At 60.5% G+C, this 23,485-nt stretch overlaps 3 protein-coding genes across 9 annotated transcripts in view; 2 read left to right on the forward strand and 1 right to left on the reverse strand.

Moving 5' to 3' along the window:
* SAMD11 (sterile alpha motif domain containing 11) overlaps positions 1-3,600 on the forward strand; it is a 22,624-nt gene extending 19,024 nt beyond the window's left edge. For 2 of the 6 annotated variants that reach the window (XM_042995976.1, XM_042995981.1), the window contains exons 10-16: positions 53-131; positions 215-729; positions 973-1,097; positions 1,461-1,571; positions 2,178-2,302; positions 2,424-2,579; positions 2,750-3,600. In XM_042995976.1, the coding sequence (XP_042851910.1) occupies positions 53-131; positions 215-729; positions 973-1,097; positions 1,461-1,571; positions 2,178-2,302; positions 2,424-2,579; positions 2,750-2,819 (1,181 nt within the window). In that variant the 3' untranslated portion in view covers positions 2,820-3,600. Of the gene's footprint in view, positions 1-52; positions 132-214; positions 730-972; positions 1,098-1,460; positions 1,572-1,687; positions 1,946-2,177; positions 2,303-2,423; positions 2,580-2,749 lie in introns of those variants that run through there. The other 4 variants (XM_042995980.1, XM_042995977.1, XM_042995979.1 and 1 more) reach the window with 4 other exon arrangements.
* NOC2L (NOC2 like nucleolar associated transcriptional repressor) lies at positions 2,573-15,582 on the reverse strand. Of its 2 annotated transcripts, none has more exons than XM_042995983.1 (19): positions 15,525-15,582; positions 15,222-15,374; positions 13,598-13,772; positions 13,387-13,509; positions 12,587-12,704; positions 12,410-12,500; positions 11,715-11,793; positions 11,477-11,587; positions 10,877-10,990; positions 9,975-10,163; positions 9,468-9,607; positions 8,463-8,574; positions 6,754-6,867; positions 6,312-6,413; positions 4,885-5,028; positions 4,647-4,760; positions 3,532-3,667; positions 3,057-3,155; positions 2,573-2,743 (listed from the first exon to the last, which is right to left on the reverse strand). In XM_042995983.1, the coding sequence occupies exons 1-19, from the start codon at positions 15,548-15,550 to the stop codon at positions 2,637-2,639; spliced, it is 2,247 nt and encodes a 748-aa protein (XP_042851917.1). In that variant the 5' UTR covers positions 15,551-15,582; the 3' UTR covers positions 2,573-2,636. The 2 variants fall into 2 exon arrangements, with proteins under 2 accessions (XP_042851917.1, XP_042851916.1); XM_042995982.1 differs by having other exon boundaries at positions 12,587-12,707.
* Positions 15,583-17,121: 1,539 nt separating this feature from the next.
* On the forward strand, positions 17,122-23,123 carry KLHL17 (kelch like family member 17). The gene is made up of 12 exons (XM_042996072.1): positions 17,122-17,328; positions 18,225-18,484; positions 18,571-18,692; positions 18,845-19,066; positions 19,557-19,673; positions 19,880-20,093; positions 20,413-20,557; positions 20,642-20,809; positions 21,233-21,321; positions 21,433-21,506; positions 21,686-21,867; positions 22,245-23,123. The coding sequence occupies exons 1-12, from the start codon at positions 17,219-17,221 to the stop codon at positions 22,471-22,473; spliced, it is 1,932 nt and encodes a 643-aa protein (XP_042852006.1). The 5' UTR covers positions 17,122-17,218; the 3' UTR covers positions 22,474-23,123.
* Positions 23,124-23,485: the final 362 nt, after the last annotated feature.

The following is a 23,485-nucleotide window of genomic DNA, read 5'->3' on the forward strand; positions in this document are numbered from 1 at the left end:
GGCCCTAGACCACTCGGCCACCTGGCCTCGTGGTCTGTCCCCTTCCCACCAGGTTACGGCTTCCTGCCCCCTGCCCAGGCGGAGATGCTCGCCCGGCAGCAGGAGCTCCTGCGGAAGCAGAACCTGGCCCGGTAGGTGCCGTGGCGACCGGTGAGGAGGAGGTGGCCCTGCCGAGCCACATGACCCACACTACTGTCTGCTTTTCCCGGTCCAGACTGGAGATGTCGGCAGAGCTGCTGCGTCAGAAGGAGCTGGAGAGCGCGCACCGGCCGCAGCTGCTGGCGCCGGAAGCCACCCTGCGCCCCGCCGACGGCGCCGAGGAGTTGCAGCGGCGCGGGGCCATGCTGGTGCTGAGACACAGCTCCGCGCCGCTGCTGGCCCTGCCCCCCCAGGGACCCCCGGGCCCCGGCCCACCCACCCCTCCCCGGGAGCCTGTCCGCCGAGCCCCTCGGAAGGGGGGACCCAGCCCTGCCTCAGCCCACTCCAGTGAGTCCAAGGAGACCACGGGGGCTGGGCTCTGGGCACAAGATGGCTCTGAGGATGAGCCCCCAAAGGATTCAGAAGGAGAGGACCCTGAGATGGTGGCCGCCGGGGGCCAGGGCCCCACCCTGGGCCAAGCCCCAACTGGAGGGGCCAGCCCTGAGGGGAAGGGACTTCTCTCAGGGTCCATGCTGCCCCCTCCACTGCCCCTGGGCTTACCCTACGCCGTCAGCCCCTACTTCCACACAGGTGGGCATCCCCTCTCCATGCTTTAGATCCCTCCACGGGGTGGAAAGAATCCTAGCTCCCCTTCTGCGCCCCCTCCCCCCACCACGCCCTGGGTCTTAGGGAGGGTGTCCGTGGGAAGAAAAATCCTTTTTAGTGTTCAGTCCAACATCTCTGAACATTTTGGGCAAAGGTCAGCAGACAGGGGTGGGAGCCTAGGAAAGAGCTGGCCATAGTCCTAGTAATACCACCCCCCCCCCAACCCAGGCACCATGGGGGGACTCTTCATGGATGGGGAGGAGACCACAGCCCCTGAGGACCTCAGCAAGTGGACAGTGGACGATGTCTGCAGCTTTGTGGGGGGCCTTTCTGGCTGTGGAGAATATGCACCGGTGAGGGGGGTGGGGGGACACCTTCCTGAGATGGTTCCGAGCGCCTCTCCCCGCCCCTCCCCATCTCCCCTCCTCAACAACAGTGTGTGGGGAGGAGGGGGATGCTGTTGCATGCTTCCCCCTGCCCTGTGCCGCGTCAGTGCCTCTGCCTCCAACACTGGCACGTACACGCTCAACACACAGACCTTCCTTCCATTTGCAAGCTTTTCTGACACACCGTGCCAGCAGCTTCCCTTGGCCCTGCTCTCGCTGGAAAGCCTTGAGGCAACCCCAGACACTCAGTATTTGGTGGGCTGGAGGGACTCAGCAGGGTGGGCGGGCACTGGTCCCAGCACTCAGGCCTGGACCTCTGCCCGACCCCAGGTCTTCAGAGAACAGGGGATCGACGGGGAGACCTTGCCCCTGCTGACAGAGGAGCACCTCCTGACCACCATGGGGCTGAAGCTCGGGCCTGCTCTCAAGATCCGGGCCCAGGTGAGTGCCAGCTGGGGGCAGCAGTCTCCACACAATGGTGGGTCAGCGCTGAGGCTCTTTGTGGCTGCAGGCCAGCAACCCAGAAGGCCCCCCCACCCAGGCCCATCTCTCCGCAGGTGGCCAAGCGCCTGGGCCGAGTCTTCTACATGGCCAGCTTCCCTGTGGCTTTGCCACTGCAGCCACCAACACTACGGGCCCCAGAGCGGGAGCTCACCTCTGGAGAGCAGGCCCTGTCCCCAGCATTGGCCCCTTCCCCCTATGGTGGGGGGCACCCCCCTGCTGGGAGAGCCTCGCCCAAGCAAGAGAATGGAACTGTGGCTCTACTCCCAGGGCCTGCAGACCCCTCCCAGCCTCTGTGCTAACCTGGTGGGTGGACCACCCTAATCCCTAAGCCCTTCGGTGCCAGCAGCTCTGATACAAAGGACCCACTCCACAGCTTCTCTTCCTTTTGGTTTTGGATGCAAAAACAAAGATTTTTTTAAAGGAAAACATGACATCAAAGGAAAAGAGTTTCTGAAACTTTCTGGGAGTAGAGTCAGGTGCAGACAGCCTGGGGACCCAAACCTGAGCCCAGGCACAGGGACTCTGCATCCTGGGTACCTGCAGACAAACCAAAGAATGACAGAGGAGGCGGAGAAGGCACATCATGCCACACTGGCCTTGGCCATGCCTGCTGGCTCTCTCTGGAACCGGGACAGTTGTCTGCGAGATTCTCAGCATCCTGCCATCGGGTGAGAGGTCCGGGCAGAGTCCCACTCCAGACCAGCTTCCCTCACGGGGCTGATGGATCTAACCCAGCAGTGCGGTATGCAGTGTGGGCAGGCTCCATGGTGCTGGTTTCCATCCCCACAGCCGCCACTCCAGGGATCTGCACAGGGCTCGGTACTTTCTGGTCTTTCGTGTTGTGAAAATAAAGCCCAGTGCACCATCTACTGCCCTCCCCCGCACTGCGCAGGCCCTGGCCTCGGGTCTCAGCACCGACCAAGAAGACACAAGCCTGGCTGCCTGGTAAGGTGGGAACACTGCACGGCAGTCCCCGCAGGCCCCGCCCCAGGCCGGCAGCCCTCAATCCTCCTCAGAGAGCTGTAGCTCCTCCAACTCATCCTCTGGTCCCTGGGCCAGCCGCCACAGCTCCCCGAGGTGCAGCCCCGCCTCTGTGTCTGGGTCTCCATCTGCAGGGAGAGACCGAGGCTACATAAATTCTGCTTTATCAGGAAGAAGCCAGCCTTGGAGATTACTCATCGCTAATTAATCACAGCCCTAATTAATTTATTGGTGCCACTGTTACCGGCTGCCAGAGCCAGCGGGAACGGAGCAGCTGGCGTGGCAACCTCAAGGAGGGGTGTGAGCCCAACTTAGAGCCATTCTCCCACCCAATGGCCCCACCCACCCACCGACGAAGTGACGCCCACGACAGCCTTGGGTTCCTGAACAGACAGGTTCAAAGGGCCACAGCACCACCCCTCACTCCCAGGAATCACTCACCCTTGGCATTGCTGATTTCCTCTTGGTTGCTAAGGCTGCCATCCTCCTCCTCCTTTTCCTCCTCTACCCTCTGCCAAGCTCTCGGGGACCCAGGCATCCCTGGGGACCAAGAAGAGCCCATGGGAGTAAGCCCACCAGCAAATACATACTGGGGACAGCTAATGTAGGAGTGTGGGCCAGGCTCACAACCCCGCACCCACCCACCCTTCCCTCAGGCCCCCTTCGTACAGGTGGAAAGGATTCAGAAGTGTCCAGCCAATAGTACAGGTGAGGGAATAAGGTCTTGGGACACGTGTCCCAACTCTGGGAGGCCCTCACCTCAAAGCAAGTGAAGTGGTAGAAGGGGCACCGCAAACGTGAGCAGCCAGGGGAAACAGGCACCCTCTTCTGGTTCCATGGGATGTGTCAGGAAGCCTTCCAGGGCCACCTACCCCTTCCCCACAGGGAGCTCAGGCTCAGGAGTCCAGGCCCCTACCTCTCTCTGAGAAATCCACGGTACTGTCTTCCTCGTCACTGTCCCGATCAAAGAGGTCCTTAAATTCCACTCTGTCTTCATTCTTATTGCCTCCCACTTTCCGCCGCTTTATCTCTGGGAAGTTCAAGTCTTCCAGCTGCAAAGACCCAAAGCCAGAGTGGTGAGGGTGGTCTGGTGGCCATGAGAGAACCCACCTGGCCCAATCCCCAACCCACCATGTCTCAGCCCTGGGCCCCACCCTCCACCTCAAGGCTTAGCTCACAGCCACAGCTGGGTCACATCATGTGTCATGCAGCAAGAGCCCTGACCGCAGCTACTGTCCTTCCCTCCCATTCCCAAAGACAGACTTTACCCAAACCCGGCATCCTATTCCCTTTTCCATTTCCCTTCAGGCCTTGCCTCCCAACCCGTCCCCACACAGACTCTGCTTGGCCAACTTGGTAGGCATCGCTGGGTAGGACTCCTGGACAGCCACCCTGCCAGGCAGGTGAGGGGGCCCCAGCCACGCACACTGGCCACTAAGTACCATCAAAAGCATAGTTACATCCACTGGCTGAAGGCCCAGCTATAGCCCCCCCCCCACCCCCGCCACCTTTGTGTCTCCACGTCTTTAGCCATCACGTCATGGGATTGCAGACCCATGATACCAGGACAGGGATACAGTCACAGGCATGCCACTCAGCACGAAACTGTCCCCTCAAGTCACACCATGCCACACCCACTGGCACAGCTCCTCCTGCCCCTCCCTGCCTGCCCTCCTGGTGTCCACAGGCTGGCCTGAGAAACAAGGTCAGTCTGGCCACTCATTCCCCCAAAATCCCCAGCCCAGTCAGGCCTGACAAGGGGTAAGGACCTCCTCCTGGAGGTCATGAGAGAAGCCCCCTGGTCACCCAGTAATGCATGATGTCTGCCCCTCCAGAGCAGCCCCAGGACAGGCTGCAGCTGGGAACAGGCCCCAACCGTCCTGGTGACATCGTCCCTGAGACTATTTCCTCCCACAAGCCCCCTTCCCCACTCTGGTCTTAAAGTCAGAGCCAGGGTGCTAGACCCTGGTCTCAGAACAAACCAGGTGGTCATGCCCACATCCCCGCTCCGAACCTCCTCTGCAGACATACCCGCTCTTTGCCACTGATCTCCAGCTGGATCTCTCGCTCTCTCAGCTTCCGCCACTGGCTATAGTACTTGGTGAGAGGTGTCCCCTCTTCTCGGGTCTGCTTCTCCCAGGTGTCCTATGGGGAGAGGTTCAGGATCACGTCCACCCTGGGGAAACCTCCAAACCCCAGCCCTACACTGACTAGTGCCCTCAGGCAGTGCTGCCCACCCCACCCACCCAGACACCAGCTCCCAACTGACCACTGCATGCTGGTCAGCCACACCGAAGGAGGCCCTCTGGCGGCGACTGCAGATATACTCAGCGTTCTCCTGCACCTTCTCTAGCAGCTGGCGTAGCTGCCGACAGTAGTTGGCCACCTTGCATTCCCGGAGGAAGGATTTCAACTGCAAAAGGAAGGGGGGGGGGGCGGGGGGGGCGCGGTGCTCAGCCTAGGTCCAGGCACAGACCATGATCTGCCGGGATCACACATGACCACGGGGAGGTGATGGGGGAGCAGGAAACATGTGTCTCACAGCCCTAGCGCACACAGTTGGGGAACGGGGCAGTTACGTTGGTGTGGGGTGGGGGCCGCGGCGTGGTGCCACATGACCCCTGTTGCCTGGGCCCTGTGGGGGCTGGAGAGCAGACGGCCCACCCGACGGGCCGGGCAGAGGAACAGGCGGCATGGATCTACCCTCCAGGTCACATCCCACCCTCAGCCTGTGTAAATAAAGCTGTATTGATACACATCCACACTCCTTCACTTAGGCATTTCTGTGGATTTTTTGTACTTCAAAGAGGAGACCTGAGCAGTTGTGAGAAACCACATGACTGTAAAGCCTAAAATACCATTTAGCTCTCTCTGCCAGAACAGTTTGCTGACCCATGTTCTAGACCATGATTCTGGGACCTGGAGTCCAGAAATAAAGCCTTGCCTACACGGCCACATGTGTCCGGATGGGCCTCGGAACCAGGTGCAGTTCGGGTGTGGGCAGCCCACCCCTACTCACCAAGCAGGCCTACAGCTGGGGGAGCTGACTCTGCCCACCAGAATCAGGGACAGGACCTGGCCCTTCCCGTGAAAGGCCCCTGCCTCCTTGAGATGGCAAACACCTGGGCTGAGAGCAAATGGACCTCTGACAGGCCCAGAAGGGACTTGTGAGAGAAAGGACTCCAACCCCACCCTTGTGTCACCTGAAGGAAAACTGAGGCAGGGTTGGTGCTGAGGCTGACCGGGACTTCCTCCTGCCCCAAACCTGCATGCAGGACCATTTGGGAAAGTATACAGTCAGGAGACCAGCTTGACCCAGGGCTGGGGGGCCGGGTCCAGCCCGCTCCACCAGGACTACTCCTAGAAGAGAATTCTTGGTCGGTCTGGTCCCTGGGCTGTGACAGGCCTGGGGAGGAGCTAGCAAGTCCGAGGGTCCCCGTTAACTCGCCTGCGCCAACCCCACCCCTCAGGACCCCACACCCCTATGTTCGTGCTACCTATGATGAGGCAGCGCCAACATGAAACCCCGCAGCAGGTTAGGCTCTGCCACTGACCCTGTGTGGCTGTGACAAGGGTGCCTCCTTCTGGCCCCTGTGTCAATGGGAAGCTGAGCCCATGAAGACAGCCTAGTCTGCTACGAAGCACTCCATCAAGGCATCTGGGAAAGGAAGAGGGAGCCGGACGGCTGGCACACACCTGCAGCACAGCGGGCAGCGCCAGTTCGGGGAAGGCAATGCTCTGGGCCTGGCTGTGCAGGTACTCCAGGGTGAGGTCGTACAGCTGCTCCACCAGACCATCCTGAGGCAGCAGAGAAGAAAGGAGAACGTCAGGGGAGATGGGAACACAGCCCTCTTCACGCCTGCTTGCTATCAGGGTGGAAATCGGAGGATGTGCCTCCACAGTCTCCCCGGAAGCCACGCTCTGGCTCAACATGGCTGAGGCCAAGGAGCACAACCTCCCCCGCAAGAGACCCACGAAGGCCCACACAAACTGGAGGGCAGCAAGCCCCCTCCCGTCCACACTAACTGGACTCCAGTCACCCCGTACACTGACCTCGGTGCCCTAGAACATCCTGCTATGACCCCGCCCAAGGTATTTTCCCAAGCGTCTCCACAGGAGGCCTGGAGGCCAGCCTTACCCGGTATGCCTTCTCCTGTAGGTTGACCTTGGACAGCTTGAGGATCACAGTGAAGTTGATGGGCTTGGAGCTCATGCGCCCCGGCCTCTTATTGAAGTCGACCTGCTGGAAAACCTGTCCCAAAAGCCACTTCAGCTCGGCCTGCTGTGCCTCATGCCCCACTGTATCCCACCCCCCCATCTGTACCCCAGATCCTTAGAGGCCCCAAAACCAGGGAGAGGTAGCCACATGCAGTGCCAGTCCTGTGGCCCCAGAGACCCCCTCCCTTCCAGAGCTCCGGCCTCCAAGGGCATCACTTCATTGCAGAGCGGGATTCTGGCCAATGGGGGCAGGATCAGAAGCACACCCGTGCACACTGCTACCGACCCTCTCCTAAAACCAGACCAAGAGGCCCTAAGAACCAGTGTCTGGAAACAAAAGAAAGGTCCTTTCTGTACAGGGTCACTGACACTGCAACGTCCTCACCCATGACTGCATTCCCAAGGCCTGGTCCCAACCCCAAGGCTGCATCCTGGGAGTGATATGCCAATGGCCAGAGGGTCTCAGCAAGGGTCTGAGGAGCTCATAACTCCTCATCCTCCACAGAGACCACAGGCTGTGCCCATCGGCCTCTGCCTCTCAGGGAAGTCCTCCCCGTGTCCGAAGGCTGCGGGCTGTCCTGGGATAGCGGAGCAGGAGCCATGCCTGGCCCCTCCTCACCACCCTCGCGCAGGGGTGATCCGGGATGTTGTCCTGAGGGGGGTGGGTGGCCGACGCTGAAGATACCACAGAGCAGAGGATGATGCTTCACAGCTGAGCTCAGCACAGCTCCAGATAAAAAGCACCCATGACTGTGCTAATAACAGGTTTCCCTAGGGGAGCACTGCCCTTTCTCTAGCCTGGCTCAGCCTGAGGTGGAGCAGGGGCTGCTCTCAGCACCCCTTCCCACCCACCCAGGGAGGCAAGGGCAAAAACACCCTGGGGGCAAAGAGCTTTCCTTCTGCCTCTGTGACTTATTTTCTCTGCAAAGGACAGGCCTGCACCTGTGGATGTAAAAAGGACATGCCAGTACAGCTATGGCATGCTGACGCAGGGATCAGTACAAGGGCTGTGCAAAAAGAAAACACGAAATCAGAAGAGAAACCCCAGGGGCTCCCTTCTCTCCCCTACTTTGGTAAACCGGTGCAGACCACAGCTCTGGCCACATTGAGCCACTAATCCGGCCCATCCAGCAGGTGGCACTAAGGGCCTCTCTAGTAGGGAGATGTGAAGTCCTAAGTATAAGGTGGGGTGGGGCCTAACCCCCGGGGCATGCAAGCATGCACACAGATCCGCACAGACACGCACAGACACACGCATACACAAAGGAGCGTGCAAAAAGAAACGCAGCTTTGGAATCAGATCTAGGGTTCCAGCCCAGCTCTCCTGCCCACTGGAATAGACTCAAGCGTGTCCTAAAACCAGCACCCTCGGGCCAGCCCTGCAGAGCAGCTGTCCTTGTCCTCCCTGCCACTCGCCTGCCAACACACACCCCAGCTGGGGCAGGGAGCAAGGCGCTGCACAGAGCAATGTCCTCATAAAACCTCCTCTACAGATGAGAACACCAGCACTCAGGAGGGTTACACTGCATCTCGGGATAGGCGGTCTGTGCGCAGCAAGGAGCGCCTCCGAGCAGACCACAGAGGCACTGTGTTGCCCCCTCCCACCCCAAGCGACGGGCACCCTCTCACCTCCAGTATGAAGGGCAGCACTGGGATGAAGGTGCCGGTGCTCTCCGAGAGCAGGGTCAGAGCACGCACGCAGTGCATGCGCAGGGGGTAGAAGCGGGCAGTGGGAACCAGCCTGGGAGCATGGAAAGGCAGGAGTGAGCAGAGGCCCTAGCCTCACCATCCCAGCCTGGCTCCCCATGACCTGTTTCCATCCATGGGGCTCGAACCTCAGGAAGGGCCCCTCTTGGTCACTTCTGTCAGGGTCAGTGGCCACACCTGCTCTGATTCTTCCAGACAGAACAGGGCAGACCAAAAGTCCCCGACTAAAATCCGGGTCTTAAGGACCTGCCTCCTCACTCAATTATCGGGTGAGAGAACATCCCACGCGGCTTTTAACTTAATTTCACTTTAATGCAGGAGGAGAGCAGCGGGAGATGGTTCATTCAAAGCTTGCTTTCTTCCCAGCTCCCTGCTTTCAAGTCTCCTCCTTCAGGAGCACAGGGGCGACCCCTCCTGGCTAACAAAGGCAGCCACCTGGGCACACGCGGCTCCTCCATTCTCTGCCCCCAGAAACCAAAGCTCAACGGTCACAACTGAAATGTGGCGCGTTGTACTAGACCCGCTGCCCAAGAACCCCATGGTAAGACAGACACCCAAACTCCCTTCAAACCGCACATAGTCCCTTCTACCCAGCATCTCCCAGAATGCATGAATCTGGGGCATTCTCCCATGCTGGCCTCTGGGCCACAGATGGCGCCAACCCCCCCCCCCCCCCCCCGCCCCCCCGGTCCTTCCACAGGTGCTGCCAAGTAACAGACCCCAGGGCCCAGGGATGGCTCATACCCTTGGAGAACTAGCTCCTCCTGATCCTCCAGGATGCCTCCCTGTGTAACCCTCTCCTCTAAACCAGCCTCCCATGACCTTGTCCAAAGACAGTCTGTACAACCCTGACCCCCGTAACAGCCCACATACCCTGGCCCTGACCTCCTTTGGCCCTCAGGGTGACCCCGCCCATCCGTCACTCACTTGATGCAGCCAATTACCACTTGCGAGAGGGGGTAGATCAAGGGCTGCAGGGCTTCGCTGGGGTACACAGTGCTGAGGGCACGACACCACAGGTAGAGACAGTGCACGAACTGCCAGTTGTACACTGACTGGTAGGTCTCCTGGGCACAGAGTGAAGTCCATTTCCAAGTCAGCCCAGGGGTCCCAGAAGGGTCCAGCCCTCCCTCACCCACGGTGTGCTCGGGGTCCCAGCCAGCAGCCGCAGCAACCACCTACCCCACCCCCTCCCCGACCCACCCTCAGAGCTGCCCGCACCCTCCACCTGTTCCCCAACCCCCCCCCCCCCCCCCCCCCCCGGCAAGGGCCCTGAGCCCTCCGAGGCACTGGGTTGTCTCTCCCCAGGGCTACACAGGAATACGGAGGCTTCCAGGAGGTCCCAGCCCCTCAGCTGTGGAGCCCTAAGTATACGGTGGGGTGGGGCCCGACCCCGGACATGCCAACCCCCACCCCATAAGCCCAACCACGCACTTTCTTGCGTGTGGTCATGGCATTGCGCAGGTGGATGGCGAGCTGGCGAATGTAGAGGAAGGCATGCTGGTAGGCAATGCCAGTGTCCAGGGCAAGCAACTCGGTCAGGGTCCGCTGCATGAAGTTGATGAAGGGCAGGGTGCCGGGGGAGGTAAACTTGCAGTTCCTCACGTAGGTGATGTACATTTGCTGCCAGAAAGATCCCAGTCAGGGCCACCCGAGCTGCCAGGGCACTGTGCACCCGCTACCCAGCCCCAAGCCGCTGCCAGACACCCGGGCCTTTCCTCAGTGGGAGCCACGGCTGGCCACGTCTGCTGCAGACCCCTCCCCCTACGTGGCACACGCTCCTTGGGCCCTCTGCTGCTCAGCTGCCACACACGTGTACCCACCAATCTCACACACAAAGTCTGCCGCGCACGGAACAGGAGACTTACAGGGAGGGCGCAGTGCCAAGGAAAACGCAGCGCGAGTAACTGCAGGAAGAGGCAAGGAGACCACGGAGGGACTGGGAAGGAGGGGCTAGAAAAGCTGCAGCTACAGGCCAGGCCCACGCAGGGGTTTCTAGAGGGTCACCGTGCGGGACACATCACCCCAGGCGTGCAGCCAAGCAGCAGGGTCCCTGTCCCTCTCCACACCTGATGTCCTCATCTGCTGAGGGGAGAGCTGTGCAGAGCAGTGTATGTGGAGCCCCAGGGGACCGAGAGCTCCCATCCCTGTCACTGTCCCCCACTTCCTAGGGAGAGAACTGCAGTGATGGCCCGGGTCAGCCCAGAGCCACAGCCTCAGCAAGAGGAGCTGACCACAAAGGCAGCCGCCCAGACCTCAGGCCAAGACTTTCAACCCAGACTCTAATGGACACAGACTGGGGGGCATCAGAGGCAGGAGCCGGGGGTCCACACTACCTTGAGGATAGGACTCAGGAAGACAGCCTTCTTGTGCCGACAGACCCTGACGAGGACCAGGAACGCCAGTACGCGCAACGTCTCTTCACCTGTGCTCCACAGAATCACCATCCTCTGCAGAAGGAGAGACATCACTGCCTGCCCCAGCCTCCCCAAGCCCAGCCAGAGGCCCCTGTGGCCACTGCTAGGAGACAGCCCTTCCCAAAGCACCTCAGGATAGAGCTACGGTTACACCTCAGTGAAAAAGTAACAAAAACGTGAAAGGTAACAGAGGCTCCCCAAGCAGGCTGTACCACAGAAACACAGCTTTGTTGTTAGGCACGCGTCCAGAAAGGCACGTTAGGGGGCACCTGGGTGGCTCCGTCGGTTAAGCAGAAAGGCACGTTAGAACACAAGAAGAGCTCGTCTGGCTACAGCTCCTGTCAGCTGACGAGTGCCTGCGGCACCAAGGGCAGAGAGCTGACCGAAACAGAATCCCAGCAGGGCGTAGGGTGGGGGGCGGGTGCAGATGCCACCCCCACTCTGGCTGGGGGCGGGGCACGCTGGAGGGGTGGCCACACGCGCCTCCGATCACGGTGCCAAAGGGAGAGAGCCGGGTACCTTGAGTAGCATGCGGCACTGCTTGGGAAAGGTCAAGTAGTATGGCACGGAACTGCTGACATGCTGGAGCACGGCCGCCGCTGCTGTCGCCTCCGTCACGCAGGCCACCAGCTGGGGAAGCAGGAGGGTCAGCGGGGCCCCAGACCCACTCACGTCTGGGACACAAGGAAGGACTGCACCACCGGCTTCAGCCAGGCCTCGCGGGATACAGGAGGCCCCCTCCCCGCTGGAACTGCACCTGTACGACTGAGCTCAGGTAGACCTTGACGTCCAGCCGGAGCTTCCCCCACAGCGGGCTACTGGACGGCTGCAGCACCCTGCAGAGAGACCAAGCCCACCCCATCTTGAGCGAACCCCCCCCGCACCGCACACCTCCCCCCAAAGCCCCCCACCCTTCACGGTGACTGCTCTCCCAGTGCAGCGGCCCCCTTCGCACAAGAGTCTGTGCCTGGCCGATGCCAGCACCACTCACGATACGTGTGTTTGCTGCCCACTCGCTCAACGGCTATCCCCTCCACCATCACCTGTCAGCTTCCTCAATGAGGCCCCTACCTACAGATACACACACCATCCCCAGAGCAAACAGCAGAAGAGTGGATGAAATATTCACTTGAAGAGAAAAAAAGAGTGAAAGGGGGAGAATCCTGACCTAAGAAACCAGCGGTGCAAAGCCAAGCACACACTCTGGGCCCCCCGAGGAACTGTGGGCAGAGAATGTACCTTTTCAGAAGGAAAACAGAAAGGAGGAAGGACAAAGCCACCCAACCGGCCCCGCCCAGCCTCTCCCCGGAGCCCGGCAAAGGGCCTGGTTCCGTCTTCGGCATCCCTCTGTGCTGGTTGGGTCGAGAGGGGGACTGCCAGATCACAAGGCCTCTGCCTTCCCCAGTGCTCGGTCCTGACCACACCCCCCCCACCTCCCCTCTTCCCTTTCACCTGCTGTTGTCCTTGGGGGCTTTCCCAAACAGTAGCTTCTGGAGACAACCAAAAAGATCTCTAATGCAGAAGGTGACCAGGGCGTTGAACACTGCAATGAGGGGACCACAGATACCGCTCACAGGACAGAAGACAGAACAGAGAGCCTGCATCCCAGGTCCCCTCACCCCAGCTCACCAGCACTGTCCGTGACCTGGAATTTGCTGACTTCAGCACCTTCCTGGTCTCCTTGGGTGGTGACCACAGCAGCTCGGAATGCCTGCACAACTTCATGGAACAGCTTCGGAGTAAGGTGCTGCTAAATTAGGGATAAGAGGACCCAGAACGTTGGGGAAGCGGTCAGCTGTGTTGGACAGAGCAATAGGCAACCAGAGCTCCAGAAACATGCTGTGACAGAAAGGTACCCCTCGCCCACATTCTGAGACACGGAGCAGAGGTGGAGGCAGTGTTGCTGAGCCACGTGCAGGGAAAACAACAAAAAACCAGAGTCCAGAATCTTCCTGGGAGGGCAGGGAGCCTGGCTCAGGGGAGAGGCTGAAGGTCCCAGATCTGGATGGTGGCCTGCACCAGGTGGTTTCTAGGGTTCTCCCTTCTGTCCTTTCCTATCTCTGCAGAAACCAACGTAAAACCCTTGGAGGAAGGGCTCTAGCTCCTGACAAAGGCAGAGACTATGTCCTAACCCACGACAGACTTCAGGGAACAGGGAGCCCGAGAGAGACACTGAGTGGAAGAGAGCAGAAAGAGCCCCTAGAATCTCTGACCGAAGGGGAGAATGCAATCCTGGAGCCTCTTAGCAGAAAGGCAGAACCATGCGACATCCTTCACATGAGGGTCTGGTTCAGAAGAGGACCCCAGTGTGGGTGCTCAGAGAAGGGGCTCCTCCCGTCTGCCACAGACCCAGGTAACTAAAATGAGTCAAGGGCAGACTCCTAAAGGGGTGGGGGGTGTCCAGCTGCCCACGCCATGCCACTTCTCACCATTGCTGCCTGCTTCCACCTCTCAACCATGGCTAGGGTCACAGGAACAGAATCCCTTTTCTTCCCCTTCAGTCCTCTGGGGACCTCATCCTCATCCGAATCTTCCTCCTCCCCACTTGCTTCCTGCACCAGACACAGAGGACCAGGCTGGAGCAGGATGCAGAGGCCATAAGTGTGCCCCTGCCCCCACCAACTCTGCCTAAGCCCTCACTTCCAACGTGTCGGGCAGAGCGTGCAGCTGCTCCTCCTCGTCCTCGGTGCTGTCCGAATCACTGAAGTTCAACAAGCTCTGGTCATTCTCCTGCAGGAACTTGTAGAACTCCGGGTCTTTGTCCTTCAGCCGAGAGAGCTGGTCCTTATGCTCAGACGCACGACCTTTACGCCGACTGAGAAGGCAGGGGTTGTCAAGTCCACAGGACAGGCATAGCCCACAGGACTGGGGAGTACGGGACGTGGGGTAAGGCTTCTTGTCCTCCACACTGCAAGCTCGCCAGCCTCCACAGGGAAACTACAGGGCTTGATCTGCTCTCTCCACAACAGCTACCCACAACCAAGGTAGGGGATTTCCAGCAGTTAAGTTTTCAGCAGATTCCTCTCTCCCCCAGACTCCACACTCGCATAGCCAACTGCCTCAACACCTGCATTTCAAACCCACATACAACACTGAACTTGTGGTTTCCCCCAAACTTGCTCTGCCAGCACTCTGCTCCACCTCAGTTGCGGGTAACTCTACCTTTACAGGCACTCAGGTGAAAGACAACCTCTGTCTCTCATACCCAGCATGCAATGTGCCATGAGACCTAATTAGCAAAAGCCCTTCAGAGCCTCTCATGCCTCCTAGTTAAACCAGCACCATCTCGGGGCACCTGGGTGGCTTGGTCGCTGAAGCGTCCGACTCCGGCTCAGATCATGATCTCACGGTCCGTGAGTTCGAGCCCCGCGTCGGGCTCTGTGCTGACAGCTCTGAGCCTGAAGCCTGTTTCAGATTCTGTGTCTCCCTCTCTCTCTGCCCCTCCCCTGTTCATGCTCTGTCTCTCTCTGTCTCAAAAATAAATAAACGGTAAAAAAAAAAAAATTAAAAAAAAAAAAAACCAACACCATCTCTCAATTCTCCCAATTACCACAGTGGTCTCTCCCTATCTCCACACCCACCACCTCCAACCCACTCTCAACACAGCAACCCAAGTAACTCTTGAATTGCATGTCACAGGACGTGACTTCACAGCTCAAAACCCTGAGATGACTTCCCATTTTAGCGCATGTCTTATAAACTGTCTACAAAATCTGACCCCGTTATCATCTCTCCTGGTTCACCTCCTACTACTCTCCCCCTCGCTCCTCCATACACACTCACCTCTGTGTCAGACCCGCTCCCACTTCAGGAGCCTGGCTGTTCCTGCTTCATGAAATACCAAAGCATTCTTCCCGCCTGCGTGGCTTACTCCCCCAAGTCTCTGTCCAATTACCACCTCTTCAAAGGGCCTTCTCCACTAAACACAGCAACAGCTGGTGCCCAACACGCTCCCCATTTCTCTACCCCTTCTATTTTTCCTGTTTGCCGCACTCATTTCTTCTCACATACCACACGTCGTGAATCACCCGAGACTGAGCGAGCTCCTCTACACCAGAAAAGGGCCTATTATTCACCAATGTATGTTTGTCACAGAACACAACCTCCGCAAACACGGGAAGAAAGAATGAGTAAGGCGAAGGGTCTGGGGAAGGGGTCAGCGATCCTCAGGCCCCAGGACTGGTCAGCATACACGTGACGGGTGGGCCAGGACGGTGAAGAGGGTCTGGCTTTACAGACGTCCCGCGGGAAACGCTCCCCTCACCTGGACGAGGGGCTTCCGCCTGGCTTATCCAGACTCCGGTCGGCTCCACACGCCGCCCACGTCTCCGCTTCTGGGGCTCCTTCGGGATCCGATTCAGACTCAGAATCAAAGCCCGAAGCCAAGAACTCGTCCACCGTCAGCTCCGCCAGCCGCCTGCGGGTTACGACATCTGGATCAGGACTCCCTGCCAGGCCGGTTTGCCCCAGCCTTGCCGCACCAGGAACGCGTTTAAGCTCAAGGAGAGCCGCTGTGAATATAAGGGTCCCCTGGAAAGCCGAATCGATCCTCAGAGCCTCAACTTACCGCTTGGTGCCCCGCACCACCGCCATCACTGCCAAACCTCAGCGTGCGCCCGACTTCCGGCTCCAGAATGCCGTGCGTTAGCCGCACTTCCTCCAGGCGGGCCCCGCCCCCAGTACCGCCCCTCCGCGCCCCACCGGTGGCTCTAAGTTTCTCCAGCGGTGGCTCCGGAGGCATCCAGGCGGAAGGGCGCATTCACATCCTCCTGGCTCCGGGCTCCCACGGTGGCCGGCGGAATTGGGGCTAATGGCGCAGGCCTGGTTCAGTCATGGGTCCCGCACACATCACTGAGTGAGGGGCCGTAGCTCTCGAAAATCGGGCAGAACTGCCTATGATAGAATCCTGACCTGCTGCTCACAAATCTGTGTCCTTCCTGGTTCTAGGAGACAGTAATAGCGGTACCTGTCTGAGGGAAGAGAGGCCGGGACCTGGGGCAACCTCTCCCAGCCCTGCCCGCAGCCTCCCTAGAGCTCCATGGCACGTGCCTGTGAGATGTCAATGCACTGACAGTGGACAAAATGCATCCAGATGGAAACACTTGACAGAGAGGACTTCTATGCAACAAGCTTTTACAAATCAATAATAAAAACCCAACAACCTAGTAGGAAAAACGGTCTAGTTGAAAAGGCAATGCCTTGGATGGGCAGTTCGCCAAAAAAAACAACAACCAAAAAAAAAAAAAAAACACTGAGAGACAGGCAAGTCTCATCCGGATCAAACGAGGATGAGAATGATGAGAGTCATTACAATTTCACTGGACAGGCCACATCACGGGGCGGGAGCGGGGGGTGGGCAATGGACAGATCCCAGAGCCCTTACTGAAGTCCGTTTGGCCAAATATTCCTTAAAGTATTGTGCCTGTACTTCAGTCCAGTGAGTCTTCTGCCGGGAACTTGCCTATGAATACACTAGCCCTAGTCCACATACGGGGCTGGGCATGAACGGCCACTTTTCCTCTGCCCTGTCCTCGGTACGGCAGGTACAAAGGCCCAGAGGCTGGAAGTTTGCCTTGCCTGGAGAAGAAAGGAGATGGAAGGCCAGCTTGTGCCCTCTTTCCCTCCACCCATCTACCTAAAGGCAAGGCTCTGTGGGCCTGGACAGCCAGATCCCACAGCCCTCTTGGGAGCAGTCGTGGCTCCTGCCAGGTCCCCCAGGCCATGCACCCCTGTCCTACCACACCCTACCCCGCCCCACCCAGTTCAAGGCCTGGTACTTGTAGGGGTTCATGGAGCGAACTCAGCAAAGGCCAGACAGGCAAAGTGGTCTGCGTGGGGTCACAAAGGGTCAGGGAGGATGTGGTCCTGGGCTGCCTCAGGCCCCAGGGGCAGCAGGGCCTTCCAAGCTTCGGGTCCAGGGTGCTTACGGGGGCGGGGCTTCTTGAATGAATTGGCGGGGATGGATGATGGTCGGTGAGGCTTCTCCTAGACAGGCGGCGGGCGGGGCCCAGGGGGCTTCCTGGAGGAGGAGGCAGGCAGAGAGCCCAGACATTGGGAGGATTAGAGTGCCTCGTTCAGTCCCCAAAGACGCGGGCTGCGCGGGAGGCGGAGCGGGCGGCGCCGAGAAACAGCGGCTGCGGGCAGGCGGCGGGACCGAGGGAAGCTGAGCCGGCCGCCACCGCCTAGCAGCCCTCCAGCCGTCAGTGCGTCCGTGCATCTGTGCGTTCTCCGCGGATCGCGGCGGGTCCGGCGACCGAGACCATGCAGCCGCGCAGCGAGCGCCCGGCTGGCAGGACACAAAGCCCGGAGCACGGCAGTCCGGGGCCCGGGCCGGAGGCGCCGCCGCCGCCACCGCCGCCGCAGCCGCCGGCGTGAGTGGGCCGAGGGTCTGGGGACCGTAAGCCAGACCTGGGGCTGAGTGGGTCCGGGAAGGAGACAAGGAGGGGCGCGCGCCGACCCTGGCAGGCTGCCCGGAGGAGGCGGCCTCTGCGCCCCGCAGACTCGGCCGGCCGGTGGAGGGTACAACTCCTCCTCCGTTTATCGCGCACACAGAGAGACCTGGGACAGGACGTCCAGAGGTGGCTGCTTCCCGGAGGCTCTGTCCTCTCCCGCCGCCCTTGAATTCTGGCTGCGCTCTTTAGACTCAGGCGGCTTGTCTGCAGGATGCGTGTTGGGGGTGGGGGGGGGGGGGGAGAGGGGCGGGTGGAGCCGCTCCGGAGGGTCAAGTGAGGTCAGGCCTGATGGTGGGCATAGGGGTCTTCTTCAGAGCTGTCATACAGCATTAGCCAGTTTCGCTTCATGCACGTCCTGTGTGCCCAGCTCGTGCGGAGGACACTGGACTCATGGGAAACAGGAACGGTGGCCGGTCACAGACAGAGGAGAACCTGGTCCCAAGGAGGGCAGAGGAAGCCTGGTTCTTGGGGGAGTCACAGGCAGAGGGGGTCCTGGTTCTTATGGGTACACCTGGGCAGGGGGGAGTGCGGTGCCAGGAGGGTCCCAGCAGAGGAAGCCGTATAGGCCCGACAATCGACATCAGGTGCGTGACTGAACCTCACGCTAGGAACAGGGACGGGGCAGTTTTGCTGGACTCCAGGGAGGCTCCCCGTACGTGAGGAAAAGTTGAGGAGGGTGGTCCTTGATGGAAGCCAGGTACGGGCTGCTGGACGGAGGGGTGACCTCCTGGGTGTCCTGGCCCTGCCTGAGGTTTCAGGGGTGGGTGGACAACTCCCTGCAGAGTGCACCCTGACCTGGCACTACCCACCTGCAGCCCAGAGGCAGAGCGTGCACGTCCTCGGCAGGCCCGGCCCACGGCCCCCATGGAGGGTGCAATGCAGCTGCTGAGCCGTGAGGGCCACACTGTGTCCCACAACTCCAAACGGCACTATCACGACGCCTTCGTGGCCATGAGCCGCATGAGGCAGCGTGGCCTCCTGTGTGACATCGTCCTGCACGTGGCAGCCAAGGAGATCCGAGCACACAAGGTGGTGCTAGCCTCCTGCAGCCCCTACTTCCACGCCATGTTCACAAGCAAGTACCACCACATCCAGTCTGGGCACTTGGGGGCTCCGCAGATCTCACAGGGCAGGGACCGGCCTGACCCGCTGTCCCCACAGATGAGATGAGTGAGAGCCGCCAGACGCACGTGACACTGCACGACATTGACCCTCAGGCCTTGGACCAGCTGGTGCAGTTTGCATACACTGCCGAGATCGTCGTGGGCGAGGGCAACGTACAGGTGAGGGTGCCTCATCTCACAACTCACGGCACCTCTCCTGGGCCTCGTGCCTCAGCTCCCGGTGTCTTCTCGTGCCTCTCCCTGTCCCTCAGTGCCTCACGTCCCGTTTCTCCGCCCCTCTTCCCCTGGCTCTCTCTCATCTCACCCCACAGACTCTGCTCCCAGCTGCCAGCCTCCTGCAGCTGAATGGCGTCCGTGACGCCTGCTGCAAGTTCCTGCTGAGTCAGCTCGACCCCTCCAACTGCCTGGGCATCCGGGGCTTTGCTGACACACATTCCTGCGGTGACCTGCTCAAGGCAGCACACAGGTACGTGCTGCAGCACTTCGTGGATGTGGCCAAGACTGAGGAGTTCATGCTGTTGCCACTAAAGCAGGTAACGTGCCAGCTGGCATACAGCCTCGACCCTGACCCAGTCCCTAGACCCTGGACCCCAGACCCCGTCCTTAGACCCCTGGCTCCCTTCATCTTGGCCCTTAAGACCTGGCCCTTTGCCCCCCTCCCCCCGCCCCCAACCCTTATTCCCAACCCATGACCCACGCTCCAGGCTCACGACCCATCCCCTGACCAAGCCCCACAACCTCATCCCCATTTTCTGACCCACCTAAGCCTTCAGCCTTTGACTTCTGATCCCATCCTGCCCTGACCACACCCCTGCCTACAACCTCTAGTCCCTGGTTCCACATCCCCAGGACTGCTCTGGGCCTAGGTCCCCAGGAACCAAATCTGTGGCTCCTGACCTTGCTTGGCCCCTTCTCATAGGAACTCTGGGCTCCCTATCAGACTCTCCCTCCCAGGCACCTTCAGGGCTCCATGGGCCCCCAAGACCCTCCCCAGATCTCAGGTCTGAGGGTCCCCACCCCCAGGTGCTGGAACTGGTCTCCAGCGACAGCCTGAACGTGCCTTCGGAGGAGGACGTCTACCGTGCCGTCCTGAGCTGGGTCAAGCATGACGTGGACTCTCGGAGACAGCATGTCCCAAGGGTGAGGCCAGCGCCTGGGGGGGCCCAGCGTACCCGGGAGGGGCTGCACAGTGGCTGAGGGCCTGGGTGCACCTGGGCTCTGCCGTGTCCAGAGACCCTTCACAGGAGTGATGCGGGCACGTGTTTCAGGAAGGGTCCAGGGTGTCTGAGAGTGAGTCTCTTCGCTGGGGCCTGCCCCCTGACCATGGCACCCCCTGCACCCCCCAGCTGATGAAGTGTGTGCGCCTGCCCCTGCTGAGCCGGGACTTCCTGCTGGGCCATGTGGATGCCGAGAGCCTGGTGAGGCACCACCCTGACTGCAAGGACCTGCTCATTGAGGCCCTCAAGTTCCACCTGCTGCCCGAGCAGAGGGGCGTTCTGGGCACCAGCCGTACGCGGCCCCGGCGCTGTGAGGGTGCTGGCCCTGTGCTCTTTGCTGTGGGTATGTTCACCTATCGTGTCCCCTGGTTTCCACGCCCCCCACATCACCTCCTTCTCCCCTCCCATCCCTGACCTATGCCTTCTATCTGTAAGCCAGTGCAAGCCTACCCCACGTTATATTGGTCACATCCTGCAGCCACCCCACACCGGCTCCTCCTGTCAGCCTACGGAGGACCCCGAGTGGTGTGAGCCGCTCACCAATCCTCACCCCCACCCACGCTTCAAGCCCCCATACTCTTGACCTTGACCTATGCTAGAGACCCCCAGCCCATTGCCTCCCTGGGGCCCCTTGTCCTGCCCTGTCACCTCCCCATCCCTAGGTGGAGGGAGCCTGTTCGCCATCCACGGGGACTGTGAAGCATACGACACACGCACTGACCGCTGGCACGTGGTGGCCTCCATGTCCACGCGCCGGGCCCGGGTGGGCGTGGCAGCAGTTGGGAACCGGCTGTATGCCGTGGGTGGGTAAGTGTGGAGGCTGGTCTGGGGTCAGGGGCTCAGCATATACCCGCTGGGCCAATCCTGACCGGCAACGGACCCCTCCCCTAGTTACGATGGGACTTCAGACCTGGCCACCGTAGAGTCGTACGACCCCGTGACCAACACCTGGCAGCCTGAGGTGTCCATGGGCACAAGGCGCAGCTGCCTGGGTGTGGCCGCCCTGCATGGGCTCCTGTATGCAGCTGGTGGCTACGATGGGGCCTCCTGCCTCAACAGGTAGTGGCCGGGGTCAGGGCCGGGTGGCCTCTTGGGGTTGGTTTGGCTGTAGGTGTGGCTGCATCAGGATTGCAGAAGTCATGCCTGAGGGGAGCAAAGAGGGATCCCACCTGACTCGAGTCACCCGGTGCCCTGGGCTTCTCCATCTGCACCAGCCCAGCTGCCCTTTCTTTTCCTCTCAAGTTCTTCCCAGCAGCCCAGGGGCTGGGCCCACGTGGACACTTGCCCAGGGTCTTTCAGGCAGCCAGCCAGTGGCTCATGCCCACCCAGAAGGCCTGCTTCTTGCTGCAGTGGGATTCTGGGGTCAGTCTCTGTGACTGCCCAGCATGGGACTGTAGTCATTCCGTAGGGGAGGGCAGGTCCTGGAACCAGGGCAGCCTTTCTGCCACTGCTCAAGGTCAGTAGCAGACCTGGTGTCCACAGTGCTGAGCGCTATGACCCTCTGACGGGAACATGGACGTCCATCGCTGCCATGAGCACCCGGAGGCGATACGTGCGTGTGGCCATGCTTGGTGGGTGACAGAGCCTGCTTTGTGTAGTGCCCACACCCCCACCCCTACCTGCCCCCACCCTGAGGACCCCACAAGTAGCAAGCACGCCGTGGGTATGTTGACTCTCTGCAGATGGGAACTTGTACGCGGTGGGTGGTTACGACAGCTCATCGCACCTGGCAACTGTGGAGAAGTATGAGCCCCAGGTACGAACCCTCACATTGATTTCCCTTTCTAAGAGCTATTTGAGGTCATCGCTCTGGTCACCCATGTCACCCAGAGGGTCAACCCTCTGCATCCCATCCCTTTCGCACAGATACCCTGCCCCGGAGTAGGGGTCTGCGCTTGTGGTGGGTCTGCCCCCAGCCACTTTCCTCAACCACAGGTAAACGCGTGGACGCCCGTGGCTTCCATGTTGAGCCGACGAAGCTCAGCAGGGGTGGCCGTGCTGGAGGGGGCTCTCTACGTGGCCGGCGGCAATGATGGCACCAGCTGCCTCAACTCTGTGGAGAGATACAGCCCTAAGGCGGGTGCCTGGGAGAGTGTAGCACCCATGAACATCCGAAGGTGCGCTCGCCCCTCCTCCACAGCCCGGGGGTCGTCACCACCACCTACCAGCGCCTGGCAGATAGGTCTTAGGGCCTCACCCCTGTGGGGTGTGCCGACCCCTCCCATCTGTACCCCCGCCCCCTCCGCCAGCTCCAGGTCCCCGCCCCCAGAAGTTCCGCCCCTGGTCCCACCCCAGAAGCGCCTCCCTGGTCCCGCCCCCAGAAGCTTCTTCCCCACCCCCCGCCCCGCCCCCAGAAGCGCCTTCCTGGCCCCGCCCCAGAAGCTCCTCCCCTGGCTCCGCCCCCAGAAGCTCTTCTCCTGGTCCCGCCCCCAGAAGCTCTTCCCTGGCCCCACCCCCAAGGCTCACCACCCCGACCCCACCCCCACGCCTCTAGGAGCACCCACGACCTAGTGGCCATGGACGGCTGGCTGTACGCGGTGGGGGGCAACGATGGCAGCTCCAGCCTCAACTCCATCGAGAAGTATAACCCGAGGACCAACAAGTGGGTGGCCGCGTCCTGCATGTTCACGCGGCGCAGCAGCGTGGGCGCGGCGGTGCTCGAGCTGCTCAACTTCCCGCCGCCCTCTTCACCCACGCTGTCCGTGTCGTCCACCAGCCTCTGAGCCGCTGCGCGGATTGCACAGAGACCCGGCCCCGCGGCCTCCCACATGCCTTAAGCCCCAAGGGGTGGCCCCAGCGCCTCGTGTGTCGGGGGCGGGGTGCTCGACCCCCACCGGGAAAGTCCTGCCCTGTGTGTCCATGTCTCTCTGCGTCGAGGCTGTCCATTTCTGTGTTCGTTCCTCAGCGTTTGTGTGTGTACCGTTTATTTACTTAATGGTTGGTTTATTCATTGTTTATTGATCGATGAGCAGCGCAGCGCCCACCAGTTTACAGTTTCCCCTTGAAGTGTCCTGTGTCTCTGGGACCAAGCTGCCTTCCCCTGAGTCCTGCGGCCCCACTGGGGGCACCGGGGAGAGATGGGTCGGGGTGAACTCAGACTCTGCAGACCTAGATGGACTGAGGGGCAGATGCAGAGCAGCAGGCCAGGGTTAGTGGGGTGGGGGCTTTCTGCGCAGGTGCAGACCCTTCCAGCCTGGGCTTTGCACACCACCCCTACCATGCCCAGCCAGGCACACTCCCAAGGAAGTCATGAAGCAGCAGGCTTCCTTCTCGTGGGCATGGTGTCTTTTCTGGATCCTGCACTGAGCTGAGCACAAGCGTGCCACAGACCCCACACAGCAATATGAGCCAACTTGAACAATAAACATGTTTCTGGGGCTCTGTGGGCTTGAGGCTGAGCGTACATCTCCACCCTTTGGGGTCCTGCCTGGAATGACCGGGAGGGCGCGGGGACAGGCGTGCGGCTGGGGGAGGCTCTGCGCTGGCAGCTGGGGGCTTTGAGGCCGCATCGTCACATCCAGGTGGGACAGGGAGGCGATGTTGTGGACAAGCACCCGGCCAGGAGTGTGGTTTGCTGTCAGCACGGTCCGGAGAGGCCTTCATGGTCCCATCTCATCATCCCAGGCTCTGGAGAGGGGGGTGGGTGTACACAGCATTACCCCTGCCTCACCACGATGGTCCTGGGGACACCCAGGAGGTTTGTGGCCTCCTTTTCTGGGCATTGGCCAGGGACGG

The sequence above is a fragment of the Panthera tigris genome, chromosome C1 (genome assembly GCF_018350195.1).
Source record: "Panthera tigris isolate Pti1 chromosome C1, P.tigris_Pti1_mat1.1, whole genome shotgun sequence".
NCBI lineage: Eukaryota > Metazoa > Chordata > Mammalia > Carnivora > Felidae > Panthera > Panthera tigris.